The sequence below is a fragment of the Phyllostomus hastatus genome, unplaced genomic scaffold (genome assembly GCF_019186645.2).
Source record: "Phyllostomus hastatus isolate PE091 unplaced genomic scaffold, TTU_PhHast_1.1 phas_contig_86, whole genome shotgun sequence".
NCBI classification, from domain to species: domain Eukaryota; kingdom Metazoa; phylum Chordata; class Mammalia; order Chiroptera; family Phyllostomidae; genus Phyllostomus; species Phyllostomus hastatus.
In genome coordinates, this window is record NW_025333977.1 from 33,465,028 (window position 1) to 33,487,801 (window position 22,774).

General features: G+C 40.6%; 1 protein-coding gene across 1 annotated transcript in view; it reads right to left on the bottom strand.

Annotated features, from left to right (window-relative positions):
* The window catches only part of CUNH3orf70 (chromosome unknown C3orf70 homolog), a 55,851-nt gene extending 38,552 nt beyond the window's left edge, over positions 1 to 17,299 (bottom strand). The window contains exon 1 of the mRNA XM_045851491.1: positions 16,706 to 17,299. Within this exon, the coding sequence (XP_045707447.1) occupies positions 16,706 to 16,901 (196 nt within the window). The 5' untranslated portion in view covers positions 16,902 to 17,299. The remainder of the gene's footprint in view (positions 1 to 16,705) is intronic.
* Positions 17,300 to 22,774: the final 5,475 nt, after the last annotated feature.

The window sequence follows — 22,774 nt, forward strand, 5'->3', positions numbered from 1 at the left end:
TACAAGAGAGCTCCCATAAAACTGTCAGCTGATTTCTCAACAGAAACAGTTCAGGACAGAAGGACTGGCATAAAATATTCAAAGTGATGAAAAACCAAGGATCTAAAACCAACACTACTCTATCCACTAAGGCTATCATTTAAAATTGAAGGCGAAATAGCAAGCTTCCCAGAGACACAAAAAAAGCTAAAAGAGTTCATTACCACCAAACCAGTATTGTAAGAAATGTTAAACGGCCTTCTTTAAGAAAAAGAAGGGGGAAAATAGAGAGAGAAAGGAACATAGGTGTAAGAATCAAATGGCAATAAATATCTATCAATAACTTTAATTGGATTAAATGCTCTAGTCAAAAGACAGAGAGTAGCTGAATGGATAAGAAAACAAGACCCAACCCTGGCTGGCATAGCTCAGCGGATTGAGCACGGGCTATGAACCAAAGCATTGCAGGTTCGATTCCCAGTCAGGACACATGCCTGGGTGGCAGGCCATGGCCCCCAGCAACTGCACACTGATGTCTCTCTCCCTCTCTCTCTCTCTCTGTCTCTCTCTCTCTCCCCCCCTCTAAAAATAAATAAATAAAATCTGTTTAAAAATCTTTAAAAAAATTTCAAAAGGAGGGAACACTCCCACACTCATTTAAAAAAAAAGAAAACAAGACCCATATACATGCTGTCATGTATACCTCAGAAAAAAGGCCTACCTCAGAAAAAAAGATACACACAGACTGAAAGGGAAGAGATGGCAAAAGATATTCCATGCAAACGGAAACAACAACAACAACAAAAAACCTGGGGTAGAAATACATATCAGACAAAACAGACTTCAAAACAAAGGTGTAACATAACACTATCATCTGATTTCTCAAAAGAAATCTTGCAGGCAAGAAAGGGCTGGAAAGAAGTTTTCAAAGTTATGAAAAGCAAGGACCTATATCCAAGGTTACTCTATCCAGCAAAGTTATCATTTAGAATGGAAGGGCAGATCAAGTGCTTCCCAGATAAGGTCAAGTTAAAGGAGTTCATCATCACCAAGCCCTTATTATAGGAAATGTTAGAGGGACTTATCTTAGAAAAAGATCAAAACTATGAACAGTAAAATGACGACAAACTCACAACAATCAACAACTGAACCTCAAAAACAAAAACAAAAATAAACTAAGCAAACAACTAGAAGAGGAATATAATCACAGAAATGGACATCACATGAAAAGTTATCAGAGGGGAGAGGGGGAGGATGGGGGAAAGGTACAGGGAATAAGAAGCATAATTGGTAGGTACAAAATAGGGGGAGGTTAAGAATAGTATAGGAAATGGAGAAGTCAAAGAAGTCATGTGTACGACCCATGGAAATGAACTAAGTGGGGGGAATGCCTGTGGTGGGGAGGGTAAGGGCGGAAGGGGGAGAAAGGGGAGAAAAAAATGGGACAACTGTAACAGCATAATCAATAAAATATACTAAAAAAAATGGTGGCATAGGTAAACATGGTTTGCCTCCTCACACAACCACCTCAAAATTATAACTAAGCTACAGAACCACCACTACTCAGAACTGTAAGAAATCAAGGTGAACAGAAAGTCTGACAATTAAAGAAATGGAATTAAAGAAACCACCTCAATCCAGACTAATAGGAGGGGCAGAGACATGGAATGGGCTGGTCCCACATTTACATGTGGTAGATACAAATTTGGGAGGGATATCTTGGGAGCAAGGAGTCCCAGCCCCACACCAGGCTCCCCAGCCCAGGGTTCCAGTGCCAGAAGGTAAGTCCCCAAAACTTCTGGCTACAAAATCCAGCAGGGATTCAATTGGTGGAAAACTTCTGGAGTCCCAAGCAGTTACTCTTAAAGAACCCACACCTGGACTCAGATTCACTCTCTCTGAGCTCCAGCACCAGGGTTGCAGCTTAAAAGTAACCAGTGGCATACAAGGAGGAACTGAAGTGTCTGGCATCAAGGTGATAGCTGGGGGACAGATTTTTCCCAGACAGAAAGGTGGGCAGAGGCCACTGTCCCTTTCATGAACCCTCCCACAACAGAGCCACAGGGCCAGCAGGCGGTTGCCATATCTGAGACTCCATCATCCTGGCTACACTGTTTGCCCTTCCCTGGAGAACCCCTGAGACTCCATCCCACCCAGCTGATGGAGCCCACTCATGCTGATAACAGTGACTTTTCCACATGAATGGCCATTTTTGGCTCATGCTTCACAACTTCCTAAATTCTCTCAAACAAGCAAAAGCTGGCCTCAGTGAGCCCCCAGCCCCTGTACTTCCTGCTAAGTGGCTCCAGGCCCAGCACTAGCAGCCAGCCTAGATTCACAGCTTGGCTTCACCGGGGAATTTCCAAGCCCAGCACAACTAGCAACCATCACAGATAGCTTTATAGCTCATGTAGTGTTGCCCCAGGATGAGCACAGGTGGGGGCTGACCTTGGCCTGCACCACCCAGGAAACCCAAAAGTCTGCCCACCCAGTGGAGAGCTACAGACCATGTTAGACCACCAACACCCTACCCCTGCACAGTTGATGCTCCACAGAGGGCAGAGGTTTGTGGTCAGTAGTCACAGCTGGTCCTTGCATCTAACTGGCCTGGGAAAATCCCTGCCAACAGCAATCAACACTCAACTACAAGAGGAAGGTATACTCAGCCCACACAAAGGGAGCACCTTGAGTACCCAGCTTGGGTGATAGGGGAGGCTGTGCCACTGGACCCTACAGGACACCTACTACATTAGGCCACACCACTAAGTCAGGGTGTCACAGCAGCTCTACTTAATGCAGAGAAACAAACACACAGAGGCTGTCAAAAAAGGAAACAAAGAAACATGGCCCAAATGAAAGAACAGATCAAAACTTCAGAAAAGAACTAAACAAAATGGAGATAAGCAATCTATCAGATGCAGAGTTCATAACACTGGTTATAAGGATGCTCAAGGAACTTAGTGAGGACCTCAACAGCATAAAAACAACAGGAAAACAACAGTAGAGTGGATGAAGCCAAGAATCAAATCAATGATTTGGAACATAAGGAAGCAAAAAACAATGAATCAGAACAACAAGAAAAAAGAATCCATCAAAGAGATGCAAATTAAAATCACAATGAGATACCACTTCACACAGGTCAGAATGCCATCAGAAATGAATCAACAAACAAGTGCTGGCAAAGGTGTGGAGAAAAGGGAACCCTAGTACATTATTGGTGGGAATGCAGACTGGTACAGCCATTGTGGAAATTAGTATGGAATTTCCTCAGAAAACTAAAAATGGAACTGCCTTTTGACCTGGCAATTCTACTGCTGGGATTATACCCTAAGAATCCTGAAACACCAATCCAAAAGAACCTATGTACCCCAATGTTCATAGCAGCACAATTTACAATAGCCAAGAACTAGAAACAGTGTAAGTGCCCATCAGTAAATGAGTGGATCAAAAAACTTACATTTACACAATGGAATACTATGCAACAGAAAGAAAGAAGGAGCTCCTACCCTTTGCAACAGCATGGATGGAACTAGAAACCATTATGCTAAGTGAAATAGGCCAAGTGGTAGAAGACAAATACCGTATGTTCTCACCTATAAGTGGAACCCAATCAATAAAATGAACAAGCAAGCAAAACAGAACCAGAGACATGGAAATAAAGAACAAACTGACAGTGACCAAAGGGGAGAGAGGAGGAGAACAATGGGGGAAAAAGGGGAAGTGTCAACTCTAGGAACATGTATAAAGGACTCATGGACAAGGATAATGGGGGGTGAGGATTGAATGTGTAAGGTAGGGGTGGGTAGGGCACGGGAAAATAATGGAGGGAGGGGGAAAACTGTAATTGAACAGTAAGAAAAAATTTTAAAACAGAATAAAAAAATGTGTATAGTATAAGCAGCCTCTGGGACAACTTCAAGCATTCCAACATTCACATCATGAGGTGCCTGAAGAAGAAGAAAAGGAGCAAGAAATTGGAAATCTATTTGAAAAAAAACAATGAAAGATAACTTCCGTAATTTGGTGAAGGAAATAAACATACGAGTCCAGGAAGTACAGAGCCTCCTAAACAAGATGGACACAAAGAGGCCCACTCTAAGACACATCATAATTAAAATGCCAAAGGTTAAAAATAGAGAGTCTTAAAAGCAAGAGAAAACTAGTTAGTTACCTACAGGGAAGTTCCCATAGACTGTCAGCTGATTTCTCAAAAGAACCTTTGTAGCCTAGAAGGAATTGGCAAGAAATATTCAAAGCCATGAAAAGCAAAGACCTACAGTCAATATTGCTCTACTCAGCAAAGATGTTTAGAATCAAAGGACAGACAAAGAGCTTCCCAGAGAAGAAAAAACTAAGTAAGATCATCATCAATCTATTATTATATGAAATGTTAAAGGGACTTCTTTAAGAAAAAGAAGATGGGAGGGTGGTATAGGGGAATGGGTGAGGAGGTGAGGGGATTAAGAAGTACAAAAAGGTAGTTACAGAATAGTCACAGGGATGTAAAGTTTGGTGTAGGAAATGGAGTAGCCAAAGAACTTATACACAGGACCCACAGACATGAACAATGGTAGGGAGATTGCCTGAGAGAGTGGGGTTGCTGGGGGGAGAGGACAAAGGGGAAAAAATTGGAACAGCTGTAATAGCATAATCAATAAAATATAACTAAAAAATAAAAAAACAAAACTGAATTCAAATGTAACAGTATAGACCCTTTGAAAATAAAAGGAGGGGGGAATATGTCATGCAAACATTAATCAAAGGAAAGCAGGTGTGCCTATATTAATATCAGATAAGGTAGACAGCAGAGCAAAGAAAATTATTATAGAGAGGGACATGGGATGATGCCAAAAGAATAAATCTAATAAGATGGCACAGCAATTCTAAATGGGTATGCACTAAACAACAGAGCTGCAAATACATGTGAAGCAAAAACTGTCAGACTTATAAAGAGAAACAAATCCACAATTTAGTGGGAGACATCAACACTCCTCCTCCAACAACTGACAGAACACAGAAAATAAGCAAGGATGTAGAAAGACTCAATACAACCAATCAACAGAATCTAATAGACCTATCACCCAACAACAGCAGAATACCAATTTTTAAAAAAGTATCCATGTTACCTGGACCATATCCTGGGTCAGGAAGCAAACCTTAACAGGTTTTAAAAAATAAAAATCCTACAAAGTGTGTTCTCTGACCATATGGAATCAAACTAGAAATCAATTAACAAAAATTTAACAGGAAAATCTCCAAACACTTTTAAACTAAACCACACTTCTAAATAATGCATAAAACAGAAAAATTTCTCAAGGGAAATCAAAGCATACACTGAACTGAATGAGAAATGAAAAGAAAACACATCAAAACTTATGGTACACAGCTAAAGCAGTGCTGAGAGGAATTTTTATAACAAATGCATACATGAGAAAAGAAGAAAAGTCTCAAATCAAAAATCCAAGCTCCCACCCTCAAGAAGCTAAAAAAAAAAAAGAAAAAGAAAAAAGGCAGCACAAACCCAAAGCAAGCAGAAGATTTCTGTTCTCATAATAAAGATGAGAACAGAAATCAATGAGATTGAAAACAGAAAAATGAGAGAAAATAAATGAAACAAAGAGCTGAGTTTTTTGAAAAGGTCAATAAAATTGATAAACCTCTAGCAAGACTGACATAGAATAAAGAGAAAAGACACAAATTATTAGTGTCAGGAATGAAGCAGGGCATATCACTAAAGACCATGAATCAAAAATATAATTAGGGAATACTACAATTCTACACACACAAATTTAGCAACTTAGAATAAAATGAATCAATTCCTCAAAAATTGAAAACTACCACAACTCATCGATTGGTAATTGTTTGAAAAGCCTCTCAACTAATAAGAAAATTAAATTAGTTATTTTAAAACTCCCAAAAAAGATATCTCCAGGCCCACATGATTTCACAGAATTCTACCAAATCTTTAAAGAAAAATTAACGTCAATTCTAAACAATCTCTTCCAGAATACAGTAGAGGGAGGAAACTTCCCAATTCATTATACAAAGCTTATAATTACCTGATACCAAAACCAGACAAAGTACAAAAAAATAAAATTATAGGCCAATACCCCTCATAAATATCAACATAAAAATCCTTAACAAGCTATTAGCAAATAAAACTCAGCAATATTTAAAAATGATTATACACCATAACCCAGTGGGGTTAACTCCAGGGATGAAAGGCTGGTTCAGTGTTTGAAATTCAATCAATATACACCACCATATTAACAGGATAATGAGAAAATATCACATGATCATATCAACTGAAGCATTTGACAAAGTTTAATACTCATCCATCATTTTTTTTATTTTTAGAGTGTGTTTGTTAAATCTGGGGACAGTGAGACCTGACCAGTGTGGTTCATTTGCAGGGCATCACCCTGCAAAGTGAAAGGTTGTCAGTTCAATTCCTGGTCAGGGCACATGCCTAGGTTGCAGGCCCAGTCCCAGTTGGGGTGCTGCATGCAAGAGGCAACTGACCAATGTTTCTCCTAGACATTGATGTTTCTCTCCCTCTCTTGATCTCCCTGCCTTCCCCTTTCTCTAAAAATAAACAAAATCTTTTTTTTTAAAAAAAAAGCTGGGGACAGTGAAACAAGGAATGGCTTAGGACAGAGGAAGCAATAGGAGAGAGACTGGCTGGGGTACACTGGCTCACTGCAAAGTCCGAGAAAAGAGGGTCTTGGAGACAGGTTCTGGGGTCAGCCCAGGACAAGCTGCCACTGCCCATTTCTCTGGTTGCAAGTCTCATGGGGACCCTTTGAGTTTAGGAGATGCAAGCCTGTGGGGAAGTAAGAGGGGGAAGGGAAAGGCATGGGCATGCTTCTGGAAGGGAGAGTACACCTCATTCAAATTTTGTTTTAATTTTCAAAAAATAGGAATACAGAGTATTTCCCTCAACTTGATAAACAGCATCTAGAAAAAACCTACTGCTAACATTATACTTAAAGATGAAAGATTTAATGCTTTCATCCCAAGGATGAGGGAACAAGACAGATACTCTCATCACTCTTATTCAACATAGTTCTGGAAATTGTAGTCAGTACAAAAGCAGTAAAAAGGGGATGCAGAAGGCATATGGATTGGAAACAAAAAAATAAGACTGTTTACTTGCAGATGAAATGAATATCTATGTAGATAATGCCATGGAAAATATTTTTAAACAAAACTCTTAGAACTAATAAGTCAGCTCAGCAAGGTCTCAGAATGCTTCCCACGGATTACTTGTTAAAAACAAAAAATAATTTTAAAAAAAGAAAAATAACAAAGAGGACAGGGTATCCTTGTAATGCACAGATTTTGCAGTTATCACCTTAACATTAGCAATAGTGAACAACCTGATATTATTTCTCCTCATGTGATGTTGTAAGAATGACACAATGTCACCTATGTAATAACTCAACAAAAAATGTTTAACCTAAATGTAGTCATGATGAAACAATTAGTAAAATATGGGACATTCCATAGACGGTGAACCTAGACTCATCAAATTTAACATGTGATTATTCTAGAATAATTAACACTAAGGTGATATATGAATCTTGATTGGGCTCTGGATTGAAAAAATGTCAGCTATAAAAGTCATTTTTTGACAAATAAGGAAAGTATATGTTAGATGTTATTGCTAAATTAGTGTTGTCTTAGTTAAGATTAGTATTGTGGCTATATAGGAAAATTACCCCATTCTTAAGAGAGACATGCTGAAATATTTACGATGATTTACGTGAAGTGTTATGATGTCTCCAACTTACTTTTTAAATAATTTAGAAAAAAGGTACATCTGTGTATAGACAGAAAAAGATAAGTAAATTAATAGAATTTTTCACAAAATATCAAACTATTGCATTCTTAGTGTTTTTGTTTCACCAAAGGTCTCTTAAAATTAAATAGAGGAAGAACCATAACCATACTGCACCAAAGCATCTCGTTTTTAATGGACAAATAAGCAGTGGGGGCGGTTAAAGAATTGTCCTGAATGAACTGTTTTGGGACATGGTGCCAACACAGCTGGAGGGATTTATTATACATTGTTGGCACTCCAGATATTGCATAGTTTTGGTGGTGTGCTTGCAGAATACTGTTAAATATCAGAAAATTTAGGAACAAACCCACAAGAATGAGAGATACACAAAACAAAAATTCTGTGAATTTAAGTAATTTGCAAAGACTACAATTCCAACTACTGTGTCCAGCATCCTAGCAGCGAGGACCCCTCTGTTAACTAGCACCTTTACCATTTTTCTACACGAGTATTCCGAATGATGGCCAAGTATCACATGGGCCTGACAAGACTTCCTAATCATTAAAGTTAACTATATTCAGTTTCACTTTAACATATCACAAGTTCTGTAATAGTCTGCTCCTTTAAAACCTCCTGACCTATATTTGATATATATGTAATAGCTCTTTATTTACTCGTATACCTGATTAACCAGAACTATCCATTGCTTAACAGTGGTGGAAAACGGGATGGAATAGGGGGACGGGTGCTGGAGAACAATGTAAGATTCCATGGTAAAAAGTAGTTAACTCATCACAGAGTAACATTTACAAAATAGCCCTTCCAACAATGAAGACAATAAAAAAATTCAATGATTTCTAAATGTTATATTCAAAAAAATGTATATTTTTATGATCTTTGTTATGTTGGGGTGCTTACATGAACAAGAGTATAGTCACAAAGTGAATTCCAGACTAACCAAGACAGCTGTGGAAGGGGGACGAAATTGGAGTTGGGGTCTTTAACGATCATCACACCACAAGGCTGGTACTGTTATCATCAGCGTATTAAAGGGGAGGAAACTGAAAGGCAGAGATTAGCTTCCTGCAAACCACATAACTAGAAAGTGTGCAGAGCCAGGATTCAAACACAAAGTCCAACTCCACAACCTGCCCTCAGGATGACTATGCTCTCTAGTACCAAGGACATGTTCACTGCTTTCAGAGAGACATGAAGAGAGGGAGAGAAACATCAATGTGACAAACATTGATCAGTTGCCTTCTTGTACACACCCAGACTGGGGACCAAACCTGCAACCTAGGCATGTGCCCTGACCAGGAATCGAACCTGGAACCCTTCAGTCTACAGGAATATGCTCCAACCAACTGAGCCACATAGGCTAAGGCTCCATTGTTCATTTTTTTCAGGAGGGACTGATGCTACCTTTTACTAAACACCTGCACTAAGTACTTTGCTTGTGTCATTCAATCTTCACAACAACCCTGTGAAGTAGAATTTCTATCCCTATTTTTTAGAAGAGAACATCGAGGCTGAGAGAGGCTGAATAATCTATCCAAAGCTACATTCCTGATAAATGGAAAAACTAGAATTCAAAACTAGGTGTGTCTCATTCCATGGCTCCTGTCCTTTCTAGAACTACGCTCTGCCTTCCACATTCTACATATAAACCATTCCTTATTTTTCAAGAAAGCAAATCTTCTACTATACAACTTTCGGTTATTAAACATGTGTTCCTATATTTGTTTGGAACTAATAAAACAATTTCTCTGAAATACTCTTTCTTGTATTTGATGAGACTTTACAATATGCGAGAACAAAATGAGGGTTTTATAATACAGGAAATTATTATTATAGAAAAGCCCTCAAAAACTATCTAGTTCAAGTTCCTAAGTTCGACAGTCTTGGAAACCAATAAATAGTAATTAATGGTAAGTATGAAAAATCTAACTGTAAAGGGCTTGCACCAGTTAGGGAACAGCCGAATATATGATATGGCTGAAGCTTCTTATTATACAAATACGTTACTAAATGTTTTTTAAAAGTAGTTTTATAGGGTTCTCAATCGCTCCAAAAATGTTCATAATGCATATAATTGCCCTTCTCTTAAATGAAGTTATTCTCATTTTACTTATTTACTTAAATCCTGCTTCTTCCAAAAAGAATTTAGAACAGCGGGAATCACCCTCACTGAACCTTAAGTAGAACCAACCAGGGTTCTGGCTGCCAGTTGGTTTGTAAGATTCTGATGCACATTCACCACACGGGCGAGAGCTACAACATGTGACCTTCTACAACTTTCCTAATCTAAAAAAATTAGGACAATAACTGTACCTGCTTCACAAGACTTGTGAGGTTTCAATGAGTTGACAATGCAAGACTACAATTGTGCCCACATTCAAGCACTCTGCATGTTACTTATAGTTGTTGAAGTTAACACACACCCACAACTGAGGCACCACTTGGATGGAAAGACACCCATCAGCTTTCTCTATCCTTGGAAAAGCTTAGAAAAAAATTCACTCAGAATTTGATCTCACTCTTGTCCTCTTAACATCTGTATTCTCTTCCTTTAAACACTACATGTGGTAATAACTCTCATTCTTTAAAAAAAAGAGAGCTTCAGCTTACTACTCCATCCAAACTACCACTCCATTTTTGTTTTTGTTTTTTTTGTTTGGGTTTTTTTTTGGCTAGTTTTCACTGTCAAACTTCTTGAATATGTTTTCAGTAGCTACTGTTATTGATATGGCTGAGATGTCTCTTAGAAAAACCAGCTGGCATTACCCTGAGGAGGTCAGACCTTGATATTGTGAGCTGTGTAGAAGCAGGAAAACAGAACAAATAGAAAAACACAAAACCACGTTGCTAATATACTAACAAAAACAGAGAAGAGAGAAGTATACTTGGCCTAAGGTCCCAACAGCTAAATTCTCTAGTTGGCTCCTTCTCTCCCTATAGGATATCTATAGTCAGAAAGCCAAATTATAACCAAACATTTGCTGGGATAGTCCAGACATTTAAATCCAGTGTACCACCTTCTCTGAACAGTCCCAAAAATCACTTCCAAATCCTGCTTCTCCAACTCCCAGTTTTCTCTATTCCATGCTGCCCATCTACCTTCTCCTGTGACAGTCTTTCTTTAGATATGTTAATATCATCAATTAGACTACATACATCAAGTCCCACTCTTCCTGCTTTCAACTTGAAAGAGACAGACATCTTTTAAGGTGTCTTCTGCAGAAAACTGAGCTCATCTATTCGTGATTCTTATTAAGCCAATTCTGAGTTCTGCTGGCGGCACCTACATCACACCAGTGCACTCACTCCCCCACTCCCACCCCACCCACCCCCATCACCTGCTAATCACTTTATCTTCCTGTACTCTTCAGTTTCATTCTCCACCCCATAAAGATTTAGAACTCTTTACAGTTCTCATTCTTTTGTATTTCTTTACTGAAATTAATACAATTTGCCACCCATTTCTTAAAAACTTACCCCATCACTGGCTTTAATGGAGGGGAAAAAAATTGATTTTGCTCACTACTTTTAAATTGCTCTATAGTACCTATAGGTCAGGGGTGTCAAACTCATTTTCACAGGGGCCACATCAGCCTTGCAGTTGCCTTCAAAGGACTGAATGTAATTTCAACTCCTTAACAGTTAAGGAGTAGTTATATTTATACAGCCTTAAAGTTATTTCAGCCCTTTGAAGGCAACCATGAGACTGATGTGGCCCCCAGTGAAAATGAGTTTGACACCCCTCTATAAGTGATTAAGAGTCCAGGTCCTAGAAGCAGAGAGGCCTGGATCCAAATCCAGACTCTATTCCTTAGTAGCTGTATGTTCATGGGCAAGTTATTTAACTCTAAGTCTTTTTCCTCAACTGTAAAATGGTCATAATGACATAACTGCCTATTAAGTGCTTAGTATAATAAGCTTATGCTGGCACAAAGTCATCACTCAATAAATATTAACTATTATCTCTGTGTCCTTATTCTCAGCTCCTGACATTCCATTCTCCTCTTTACATCTTGAAAAACTCACTGTCTTAAAAGATTTGACTAATACTGCAATTAAGTAAATTCCTGAAGTTAGTGTTGCAGGACTAAACCTTTCACACTCTTTTTTAGTAATAAAATCACCATTTGTATATTTCACCCATATTTAAGAAATAAATAACTTGCTGAAATGGATTTCATCTTCATACTATTTCTTAAAATATTCATTTCCCTTGGCTTCTGCAATATGACACTTTCTGATTTTTCTTCTCTGGCCCTGTCTTCTTAGACACTACTGCCAGCTCATCCTCCTATACCTAGGCTCTAAATGCTAGTGCTCTAAAGGGAAAGCCTAAGTATTCTCTTCATTTCTTATAGTCTCTCCCTTGATGGATCTCATGTTTCATCATGGCTAAAGCTAAAATCTATAAATGAGTAAATGACCTCCATGTTATCTCTGATACAGACCTCGCCTCTGAGTTCTAGATCACTAGAGCTAACTAACTAAACTACCTATCGATATCACCATATGATGGTAAGGCAGGTTAAAGTCAATAGACCCAAAACAAGATTCATGATCTTCCTAAATTCATGATCCACAACTGGATTCATAACCCATGACCAACCAAAGTTAGTCCTTCTTCAGTACTTGGTTGTTGTTAGTGCATAAATAGCACCACCATTCATCTATGTTGCACAAGGCAGAATTCAACAAGTCAGAAAGTTATCCTTTATAGCCAACCTCTTCCTTACCCTCCAAATCTAATCTATTCTAACTTCTATTACATGGATCTTGTTGTATAAATTTCAATCTATTTTTTACTCTAATACCAAAATAATCTCCCTTGCTGGTTTCATTCCCCTGCTGTCCGTGTTATCACTATGGTACCAAGGTCTCTATCAAATGAAATTCCAGACTTCCCCATCTTTCCTGTTTATCCCTCAATAAACATTTCAACCATCGAATTTCATATTCATTCTAAATATTGTATCTACTCCAGCCACAAAAACTACTTTACAATATCTACCCATGACTTACCCGTTTCCATCCCTCTTCATTGACCAAGATATGTCTTTTTCTCTCTCAAAACTCATCCTGGAATCCTGCACTCATTAACTCAACCCAGTATCATTCCTTACTGGGGAAAAATAAAGTTACAGATTCAGGGCTGTACTTTATTCAGCCCAGTAATTTATCTTTGACAGTGACACTAACAAAGTGTGTTACAGTTTCCCTCCCAGACATGGTCCTTAAAATCTGTCATTACCCAAATACACTAATTATTTCCTTTAATAATACATCAAGCACTGAATCTATGAATATATACATGTTTTATGTCCTTTATGAACTTATATATATTTTCAGCCTTTTCTATTTCATAAGGTTATGAATTTTACAAGTTTAACATCAACCATATAAAACTGAACTTCCTTTATTTGTTCTGAATTTCCTAAACATCAAGGTAGTCTCATTTTAGCATTTTCTGATTTGGTGAATAAGTTGATCATTTTCCCACCCATATCATTTGTAGTTTTAAAGGAATACAAAAATAAATATGGCATGAATCATGCCCTTATATTCTGCTTGAAGGGTAGGATCCAGCTGTATTCGTATTTGTATTCCTAGTGTCCATAATAATGTCTCACAAGAAGAAGGTGCTCAATACATGTTCAACAGAATTAAAGAAATTCTACTTAGGACTGATGTAATGTTTATGAATGCCGAAAAGAAAATAGAACTTCTCAAAAATGTTAACTCTGCTTTTTTCAAGAAAAAGTGATACTGGCCTAAAAAAGGGGGGGAGCAGAAAGAACTGATGTCCAGTATTGGTGTGGAGACTGCAAGGTGGCACCTTGATGCTCTAAATGAAATAAAGTACATTGTGAATGAGATCTCTGAATTAAGCCAGTGAAAAAAGCATGGAGACTCAGAGTGTTGCCAAAAGACTGGAAAAGAGCAAATATAAGTAGGTCTGATTTTTTTTAATGGGAAGGACTGCCAACAATAATTCAGTATACTTGACATCAGTCTTTTTCTAAATTCAGATTATTTACTTAAAAAATGGCTTCCGATCACTTAGAAAAGAAAGTGATAAGCATTTCTGGAACCAATCTGAGTTATACTAATCTAATTTCCTTTTTTTAAGAGTGTTTATACACAGATCATACCTCATAAAGCAGCAAAAAATAGTGTGTAGGCAGAATTTCATAAAGGACTTGACCAGGTTCTCAATGTACCCATATGGATAAGATAAACATAAGATGGCCAACAGTACAATTATGTAGCTAGGTAAGTTTTTAAACGACCATAACGAGTGCTCATTAACAAACTGCTATCCACCTGAAGGGCAGTTCTACCACCAAGTTTCAGGACTCAATCTGTGCTTCTCCTGTTCAACAATTTTATCAATAATTTGAATGAGGTTACTATACTACGATGCTATTGTTGGTATCCAATGTGCAGTTGACATGAAACTAGGGGACTCGTGGTATATATTATGAAAGACCTGGGATCTAAAAACACAATGATAAGCCAGAAAATATGGGCTCATTCTAATAAAATGAAATCTAATAGGGAACAATATCTAAGGGCTCAATTAATACCCGTGGCCAAATCTGTACATATAACTGTGAAATGGGCAAGCACTGTGACTTAATTGCCACATACATGAAACAAACAAACAATGGCTTTAGTTGACCACAAGCTTAGTTCAATCTGATAGCAGCAAGCTCAATATGATGTGGACATATCAGAAATGCTAATGTGATGCATGTTACAGCAGGAGTAGTATCTCAAACATGGGAGACAGGAGTTCTGCTCAACTCTGGACTGATCAGACCACAACTGGGATACTGGGTGCCCTTCAAAGGATCTTAACCTTACTGGCACATATTCAGAACAGATCAGGATGCATACAAGTCTGCACACTATTCCATAAAAGGAAAGACAGGAGGCAACAGAGATTTATAAACAGGATAAAACAATGCCTTCAGAGGAAAATGATGGCTACCTTCATTCAGTCATTCAACACACATGAATTTCAAACCTGTGGCCGGGGACAAAAAGAGAATATAGTCTATGTTGGTAAGAAATTTGTGTGTGTATCTAAAGAGTTGAAACAGCCATGTTCTAAAAAAGGACTGGAGTCCTGGCCAGGTGGCTCAGTTGGTTGGAGCATGAGCCCACACACCAAAAAGATGCTGGTTCAATTTCCGGTTCAGGACACATACCTAGGTTCAGGGTTCGACCCCTGGTCAGGGTGCATACAGGAGGCAACCTATTGATATTTCTCTCCCACATCAATGTTTCTCCCTCCCAATCCACCTCCTCTACTCCCTAAATCTATAAAAATATGTCATCAGGTGAAGATTTTTTAAAAATTAAAATAAATAATTTTTAAAAGGACTGGATTGTTCTATATGATCTCATAAAGCAGAAATAAGAGAAATGGAAGGAAGTTAGAAAGTAACCGACTTCAGCTCCAAATAAGGAAGAGTAGTATTCTAGTCAAAGCTCTCCAATGAAGGAAGAAGCTGCCTGAGGAGAATGCAAGGTTCCAATCACTAATGATGTATTTAGAAGGGAGACTGCTGAAATAAGACAGGCAATGAACTAAACCATCTTTAATGTTCCTGACATTCTATACTACGATTCTACTCTTCCCCAGGGAAATAGGCTCTCACCAGATTCATCCTACTTGTGTACTTCAGCATTATAGGTTTCCTACAGTTGCTTCTTCCAGTTTTGTGCCCTGTCCCACACTAAAATGATGCTTTATAATTGGGAATGGGTCTGACAGCAAGAGGAATAACTTGAGATATAGGAAGAAACTGACTCATCAGCACAAAGAACACACAAAAAAATCAATACCATTCAATAAATGTAAATAAATGTAAAAAAAGAATTTAGTACTATAAAATAAATGTAAGAAGTATCACCTTTTAAGCATAAACTCATTAAAATATTCTATTATTTTCAACTAATGTAAATAAAGATTTGTTATCTACTGCATCTCTTTTTGGAAGCCATTTTTTTTCTCACCAACGAGGAAAATATTTTAACTTAAGATCACTTCGAGAATTTCTGTCTAAATAAGCATTCCAAAACCCTCTACTATAATGGTATGCGGAAACTACGTTTGCAATATATTTCTAATAAGAAATGATACAGCAGGCCAAATACCACGAACTAATCAAATTGTGAAATTCTGATTAAAAGACTACTTAAGTTTAATCCATTTTCAAAATCCCATGCAGGATAAACAGAGAGAAAAGGCCTACACCATTTAGTTCTGGCTTTTATAAATCAGTAAGATTATTTAAGCTTCCTTTCATTCACTTTACTTTGTAATTTTAAGTCTCATATATTGGCTCTACATGCTGCAGCTGGATATTTAAGGAGTTCATCCTTCCAAACTGTTAATATTAACTTCTTGGAAGCAGTTTCTCACACTTTAGCGCTTTCTCAACTAGATGCAATAAATGGGCCACAATTTAATTTCCAAAAGCTCCCTTCTTTAAATAGCTGCCCGGAAAGATAAAAGTGAGGAAGAAAAGGGGGCATCTTTAACCACCAGTCTTTAGAAAAGGCTTTCCCTCTAGTTGTCATCAACTCGGACGTCTCTCAACACACTGCTTGGTCGTTTTGGTTTAGGAAGAAAAAATAGCTCCCAGTTTTCCTGGGACAGGGAGATCCCCTTTTGTATAAGTGGCTAAAGCTTGGTTCCCCACGGGAATTTCATCTCGTTGCCAAGGCAGCGCCAACCGGAGCCGTCCGGCGCGAGGGCAGCTGCCGCCCGCCCGGAGCCCAGGGCGCCCCAGTCTGCAGCAAAGCAGCCCCGGCCAGGCCCACAGCCCCCACGGCCTCAGTCCCAGCCGTGACCCCAGACGGCCCAGCGGGCACCCAGGACCACAGCGCAAGGCGGGAAGACGCGGCTCGACTTACAGTGACACCATCCTAGGTGGCAGCACCAGTGCAGCTTGAAGCACTTGCCATGGCTGTGCGTGGCACAGATGGAGAGCCCGTCGCACGGCTGAAAGTCTGGTCTCCGAGCTGCACAACTCCGCGCCAGGGCCTGAGCCTCGTCCACTTTCTCACTCTTCCAACCCCGCTCCGGCGCTGGCGCCTCCGCGGCACTCATTTCCTCTCCCTCCGCAACAGAGATCGAAAGCCCAGAGAAGTGGCGTCTGGGCGGACAGGGAGCCCAGTAGGCTGCAGGCACGGGAGGGCGCGACGCGGGCCAAAAGTCACAGCAGCTCCTGGCAGCAGCAGGAGTGCAGCGGTCCCAGGCTAGCGAAGGAGCCGCCCCGGGCTCTGCGACCGGGGGCTGGGCCTGCCGCCACCTCTCCCCTCCCTCCGTCGTCTCCGCGCTCGCCGCGCCCCACGCGCACGCGCACACAGGCGCGCGCCAGCCAGCGGGGCAGACCACTCGCGTTCCTCCGCTACCCCGGCCTCCACACACATACACACACACACCGCGCAAGGGACTGCTATCGTAGGCGTATCCTCCACACTCAGCGAGTCCCCGCCACAGACTCAGTCATTCCTCTGAGTCTGACCCCAACCCCCGGAGAGCTGTTACGACTATACACATGCCTCGGCGGCTTGGTTTTCACACCCACACTTCCCTTGGAGCTGGGTCATCTCGAGGACTCACACCCACACTCCACGGAGGGCTGGGCACACCGAGGGCACGCCCACCCGGACCGCTCAGCCTCCACCCACCACCCCACCCCCACCCCCCCCCCACACACACACAGCTTTTCCCTACACGCGCCTCACATTTCCCTCGTACACACCTCCCAGGGTATCTGGGCACAGAAGCCCTCAGAGGCGCGCATATTTCTACGCGCGCGCACTCCCCAAGGACCTGCCTCCTGTCCCGAAGTCACCCCTTCTGGCCCAAGTCAGGGGCCAAAGCTGCCAGCCCCCACCCCCACGCGGGAAACCCCATCCCTGCACCCGCTCCTGGCACTGGTGTGCGATAAGCCTCTCTTCCGCACCTGCCTGCCAGGACCGCACCTGCCTGCCGGGACCGCTGGAGCTGTATAGTGCATGCAGGCCTTGCTGAGCAGGGAAAAGAACCAAGCTGGCTGGATGCGATGCTGTGGAGTGTGTGTTGCATGTGTTGTGCACAGGACTGATATATAATGTGTTATGTGTGTGTGGTTCGGTGCACGTGTGGTGGGTATGTGTGTAGTTGGATAGGCTGTTAAATGTATGCATAGTACATGTGTGTGAGATGCATGTGACTGTTATATGGAGTGCTTGTGATGAGGTGTGTGTATACATGTGTTTGTGGCATGGATGTATATGACCAATGTGGAGTGTGAGTGGTGTGTAGTAGAGTGTATGTGGTGTGCATAGTATGTGCACAAGTTTCATATGTGTGTATTTGTGTGTACATGGTGTGTAGGTGGATATGGTTGTTATATAGAGTGTGCGTATGTGTGGCCATGTGGTGTGTGTACCTGGTGTACTGGGTGGAGTTTTGTGTGTGTAGTACATGTGGGGGTAGGCACACAAACAGGACTCATGTTTGCCTCGGGCTCTGTATGTCCATTGTTGCATGTTAACACCTGCCCTGGCCCTCGGGTGTGACTGACTGGGCGGTGGCCGCAGCTCCCCCACACGATCAGCTTGTGTTCTTCCTTTCTGGGGACAAGTTGCTCCAAACAGATTTTCCATGGCAGTCTGGACTGTAAGAGCCCACCCTGGGCTGGATTCAGTGAAGAGAAAACAAACCATTTGCTCCCAGGGAGCACAGTTGGGAATTAGTGTTTCCCTGCAACAAGGCTAAGCCCAGCATGAACCCTGAAAATGAGGGGACCTCCTCTGCTTATTTGCCAAATGTTTTTCAAAGCAGAGGAAAGTGCCTATAATTGCCAAGGTTCAGGGAACAACAACAAAGCTTTTTAACACAAATGCTGTCTGTATGAGGACATGTTTATGCCCAGGTTCACTTTCTCTTATCATTTTATTCCTTTCTTGCTTTGCACTGACAAAGAGACTCACCATGGTTTTGAAATAAGCAAATTCATTAAGCACTGAAAATTCTTGCTTCTATAAACAATCTTTCATAATTTTCCCTTTTATTTAACCTTCACTAAAGAAGGGAAATGTAATTAGTAATTTGCATATATCTGACTCTAGGGAGGTCTTTATTAGGGGTTGGGGAAACACTCAATTTGGTGGCAAAGGTATTTTCAAGAAAAATCTTAATCAAAACCTCAAAATATGGTTCCCCCAATAGCCTAACATTGAAACAGTTACAAACATGAAACCATCTCTTCAGCATCAGCCCCAGGTGTCCAAATCCTAAAGCCTTGTCCCTGATTCATAAAATCTATCCATCCCTGCTGTTAATTTCACAGGCTGACCCACCTCAGAATAACTTGAGTAAAAGGAAAACTTAATCAAATAAGTCCATAATATAAAAAAAAGACAGTCACAAAAGACCAAAAAAAAAAAAAGCCCATTATAGATTATTACTATAGCAAGACAACCCAGAATTTTTCGAAGACAGATTCCCATCTCTCCTACCCTATTTTCTTCTTCCCCAACCTATAAATGCACTCTAATACTGTTCATATTGTCTAAGGCCTTATAACAGAATTCTTTCAGTATTTCGGTAACTAATATTTGAACAGGATCTTTCCACTGGCTTTTACTCTAGGGTGAACCATGTTATAAGATTCTACTATGTATGAAACCGTACCATCTCAGCTAGTGAAAAACAATCATGAAAAATAATGTAATACAGCATCTTAGCCAGTAGGCAAGGGGAATTATCCAAATGCCCTATGTTATGTTAACCACATGATTTGAAGCTGAGAAGCCGTTACATTTGCTGTAACAAAAAACTCATTCCATCCCCTTGCCCAAAAGGTGTCGTTAACCTGAACTGTCTGCAGTGCAGCAGGAGGAGGTAAATGTATTATGATCTTAAACACATACACACGCAGCCTTCAGGAGGTGTAGTCAGGATACAAGTTTTTAAAATTTTATTATAGAAAATGAAACACATATAACATTAGAGAGATTAGTATAATGAACACCCGCATACTCATCACCTGGTTTCAATAAACATTAACTCATTTGGAAAATCTTATTTCATTTTTAGCTTATTTTTGAAACAAATCCCAGACATCACAGAATTTTATCCATAAATATTTTAACATTTATCTCTAAAGAGACTTCTAAAAACACAACCCACAATACCATCATCACATGATAGGATACAATTTGATCATAAATGTGAACTTGTGCCGTAGCTGCTGACTACCTCTCCAGCTCCCCTTTAAGAACACCACTCCTTCTGTCTGGAATTTTCCCCTTTCCCCTATCTTTCTCTCCTGCCGACTTCCTCAGCTTCTGTACCACTTCCTCAAAGAAGCTTTCTCTGACCAACCCCAACCCAGACTGTTATATACCACTTACAACTTTAAATGAATCATTAAAGAAGGAATTATTGAGCTAATGTCCTTCCCCATCTCCCTTCCCCTTCCACAAACTGTAAACTCTTTGCGGGCAAGAACATGGACTCTCTTATTCATCACCTGTTCCCAGTACTAAGCACAGAGAATATAAATAATAGTTGAAGTAGTGAAGGTCATTCCACCTCAGACTTCCAAAGGCTGGAAAAAAGTTTATCTGTGGTAAATTGTTTGCAAATATAGGTGAATACTTTCTATAATTACCCTTCCTATAACCACACCTTTAGATCTTCCCCTCCCACACTGACTCTGAGTTAGCTGCGGGTCAGAAACCGAGGCATGGCTTAGCTAAGTCGTCTGCTTCGAAGTCTCTCACAAGGCCGCAGTAAAGGTATGGGCCAAGCCTGCGTTCCCATCCAAAGTTTCAGCTGGGGAAGGGTCTGCTTCCGAGCTCACTCCCTGACAGGTTGTTGAGTTCTGAAAGAACAGAAGGTTCAGTCCTCAGGGAACTGTTAGGCTGAGGGTCTCGCTTGCTCGCTGGTTGTTGGCTGGAGGGCACCCTCAGTCCCCTCTCCCATGGACCTCTCCATAGGGTGATTCACACGTGGCAGCTTGCTTTACCAGGCCAAGCACATGGAAAGAGTCACTGAGTATCAGTCTTTTATAACCTAATACCAGAAGTGATACCCCATCATCTTTGGCATATTCTGTTCATTAGAAACAAGTCAGTAGGTCCAGCTCTCACACAACAGGAGATTACACAAGGACACAATATCAGGAGGCAGGAGTCACTGGGAGCCATTTCTGAAACTGCCTACCACACCATGTAACTCGCTTTAGCCAACGGGAGACTAGCAAGCATGGCATAGTAAAGATTTCCAAAGAGTATGCTCACTGGGGTTTGCCCTCCCTTTCTATGCTTGGAACCCTGAAACCACCAGATATACAAGCCTGAGTAAGCCTGCGGGAGGACAAAGTGGGGGGATAGCCTTGTGGGGAAGAGTGGAAGTACCTCAGCTGATGAACAGCCAATCCCCAGGCACTGGTCTACCCACCACCAGAACTAGTAGTGAAGCTATATTTGGCTGGCCTAGACCCACCAGCTGACCACCGAAGCACGAGAGAGATCTGCTGACCCAGTTCTGACCAGAACAACCACCTGGACAAACTATAGAATCACAAGCTACATAAAATGATTATTGTTTTAAGCTACTAAGTTTTGGGTAGTTTCTTATCTAGTGAAAGCTAACTGATATACCTACCAATCCTCTCATGTTACAGACAAAGTAAGTGAAGATTCAAGAGGCTAAAAGACTTGTTCAATGTCACAGTGCAGCAGGCATGGTGGGAAAAGTTCTCTAGGACCTGGCAGCAGGACAATACAGATGGTTCAAGTCTAAGATCTGTTGCTTTCTGGCTAGGAGATCTTGGCAACCCCTTTATGCTTCCTGGGCTTCCATTTCTCTATCAGCAAAACAAAAAGTTTTCCAGAACATCTTTTAGCACTCAAAGTTATTTCTTGTCTACTGGGTCATAGATAGAGCTAGGGTTAGAATCCTTCCAGTTCAGGTGTCATCTGTGAATACTCAGATATCCCCTTCGTATTCTGTTGTGCAATTTGTCTAATGCTAATGTAAGTTATGTCTATGCACACCATTCCAAACACTTTGATAAATTGAGCCATTACAAATCAGTTACTTTTTGGTTGCTTGATTGAACCAAGCAACTAATTCCACTATAGTTATAAATAACATGGTAGTAATTGGTCAATTTGTCATATTAAAGCAATTAGAATGATGAAGTGGATGGAGAAGCTTCCAAATGAGGTGCAACTAAATTAGGAGTCTTCTGAGTGGAAGGAAGATGTCTCCATAGCATTGCCTCTGGCATAACAGACCCTCATCATCCCTTTTGGTGGAAAGGAAACAACAGAAGCTTTGAAATCAGAATAAAATAAAAGCTCAGTTCCACTACCACTTAGCAGGGTGATCTTGGGCAAGATTATTTGGCCTCTTATCTTAAATGACGATTATAATTTCTACCCCACACAGTGAACTAAATATAATAACATGTGAAGAGCCTAGCCCTGTATCTCAATAAATATTAGCTCTGTTACCAACACCTCCAAACACCTTTTTGTTATGCAGGGTCTCGATGCCCCAATCCTTCCTTTATGATGCCAAGAAGAGAGCTCTCTAAAATCTGATCATATCATACCTGGCCTTAAAAACATTTGACACTTCTCATTCCCTGCTGAAAAAAAAATCAAACTATTCTGTAGGCTATACAAAGCCTTCTCAACCTCTTCTCCAGCTTTCTTTCCCCATGTCTCCAACTCTGTACCCTGGCTTGTTTTGTTTCTGGACGTGTAATATTCCCTCCTGCCTGTCTCTGTGCCTTCCCTCATCCCGTTCCCTTTGCCTTGGAGTGCCTGACCCCCTTCATGCGCAGTGAATCTTACATTTTCTTCAAGTTCCAGCTCAAATGCTACTTGAAGTTCACTCCCTTTTCCATACTCACGGACAAACATGCCATGCCTACCACTTGGAACCTGAAGTAGAGAGGCAGTCACTCCGTA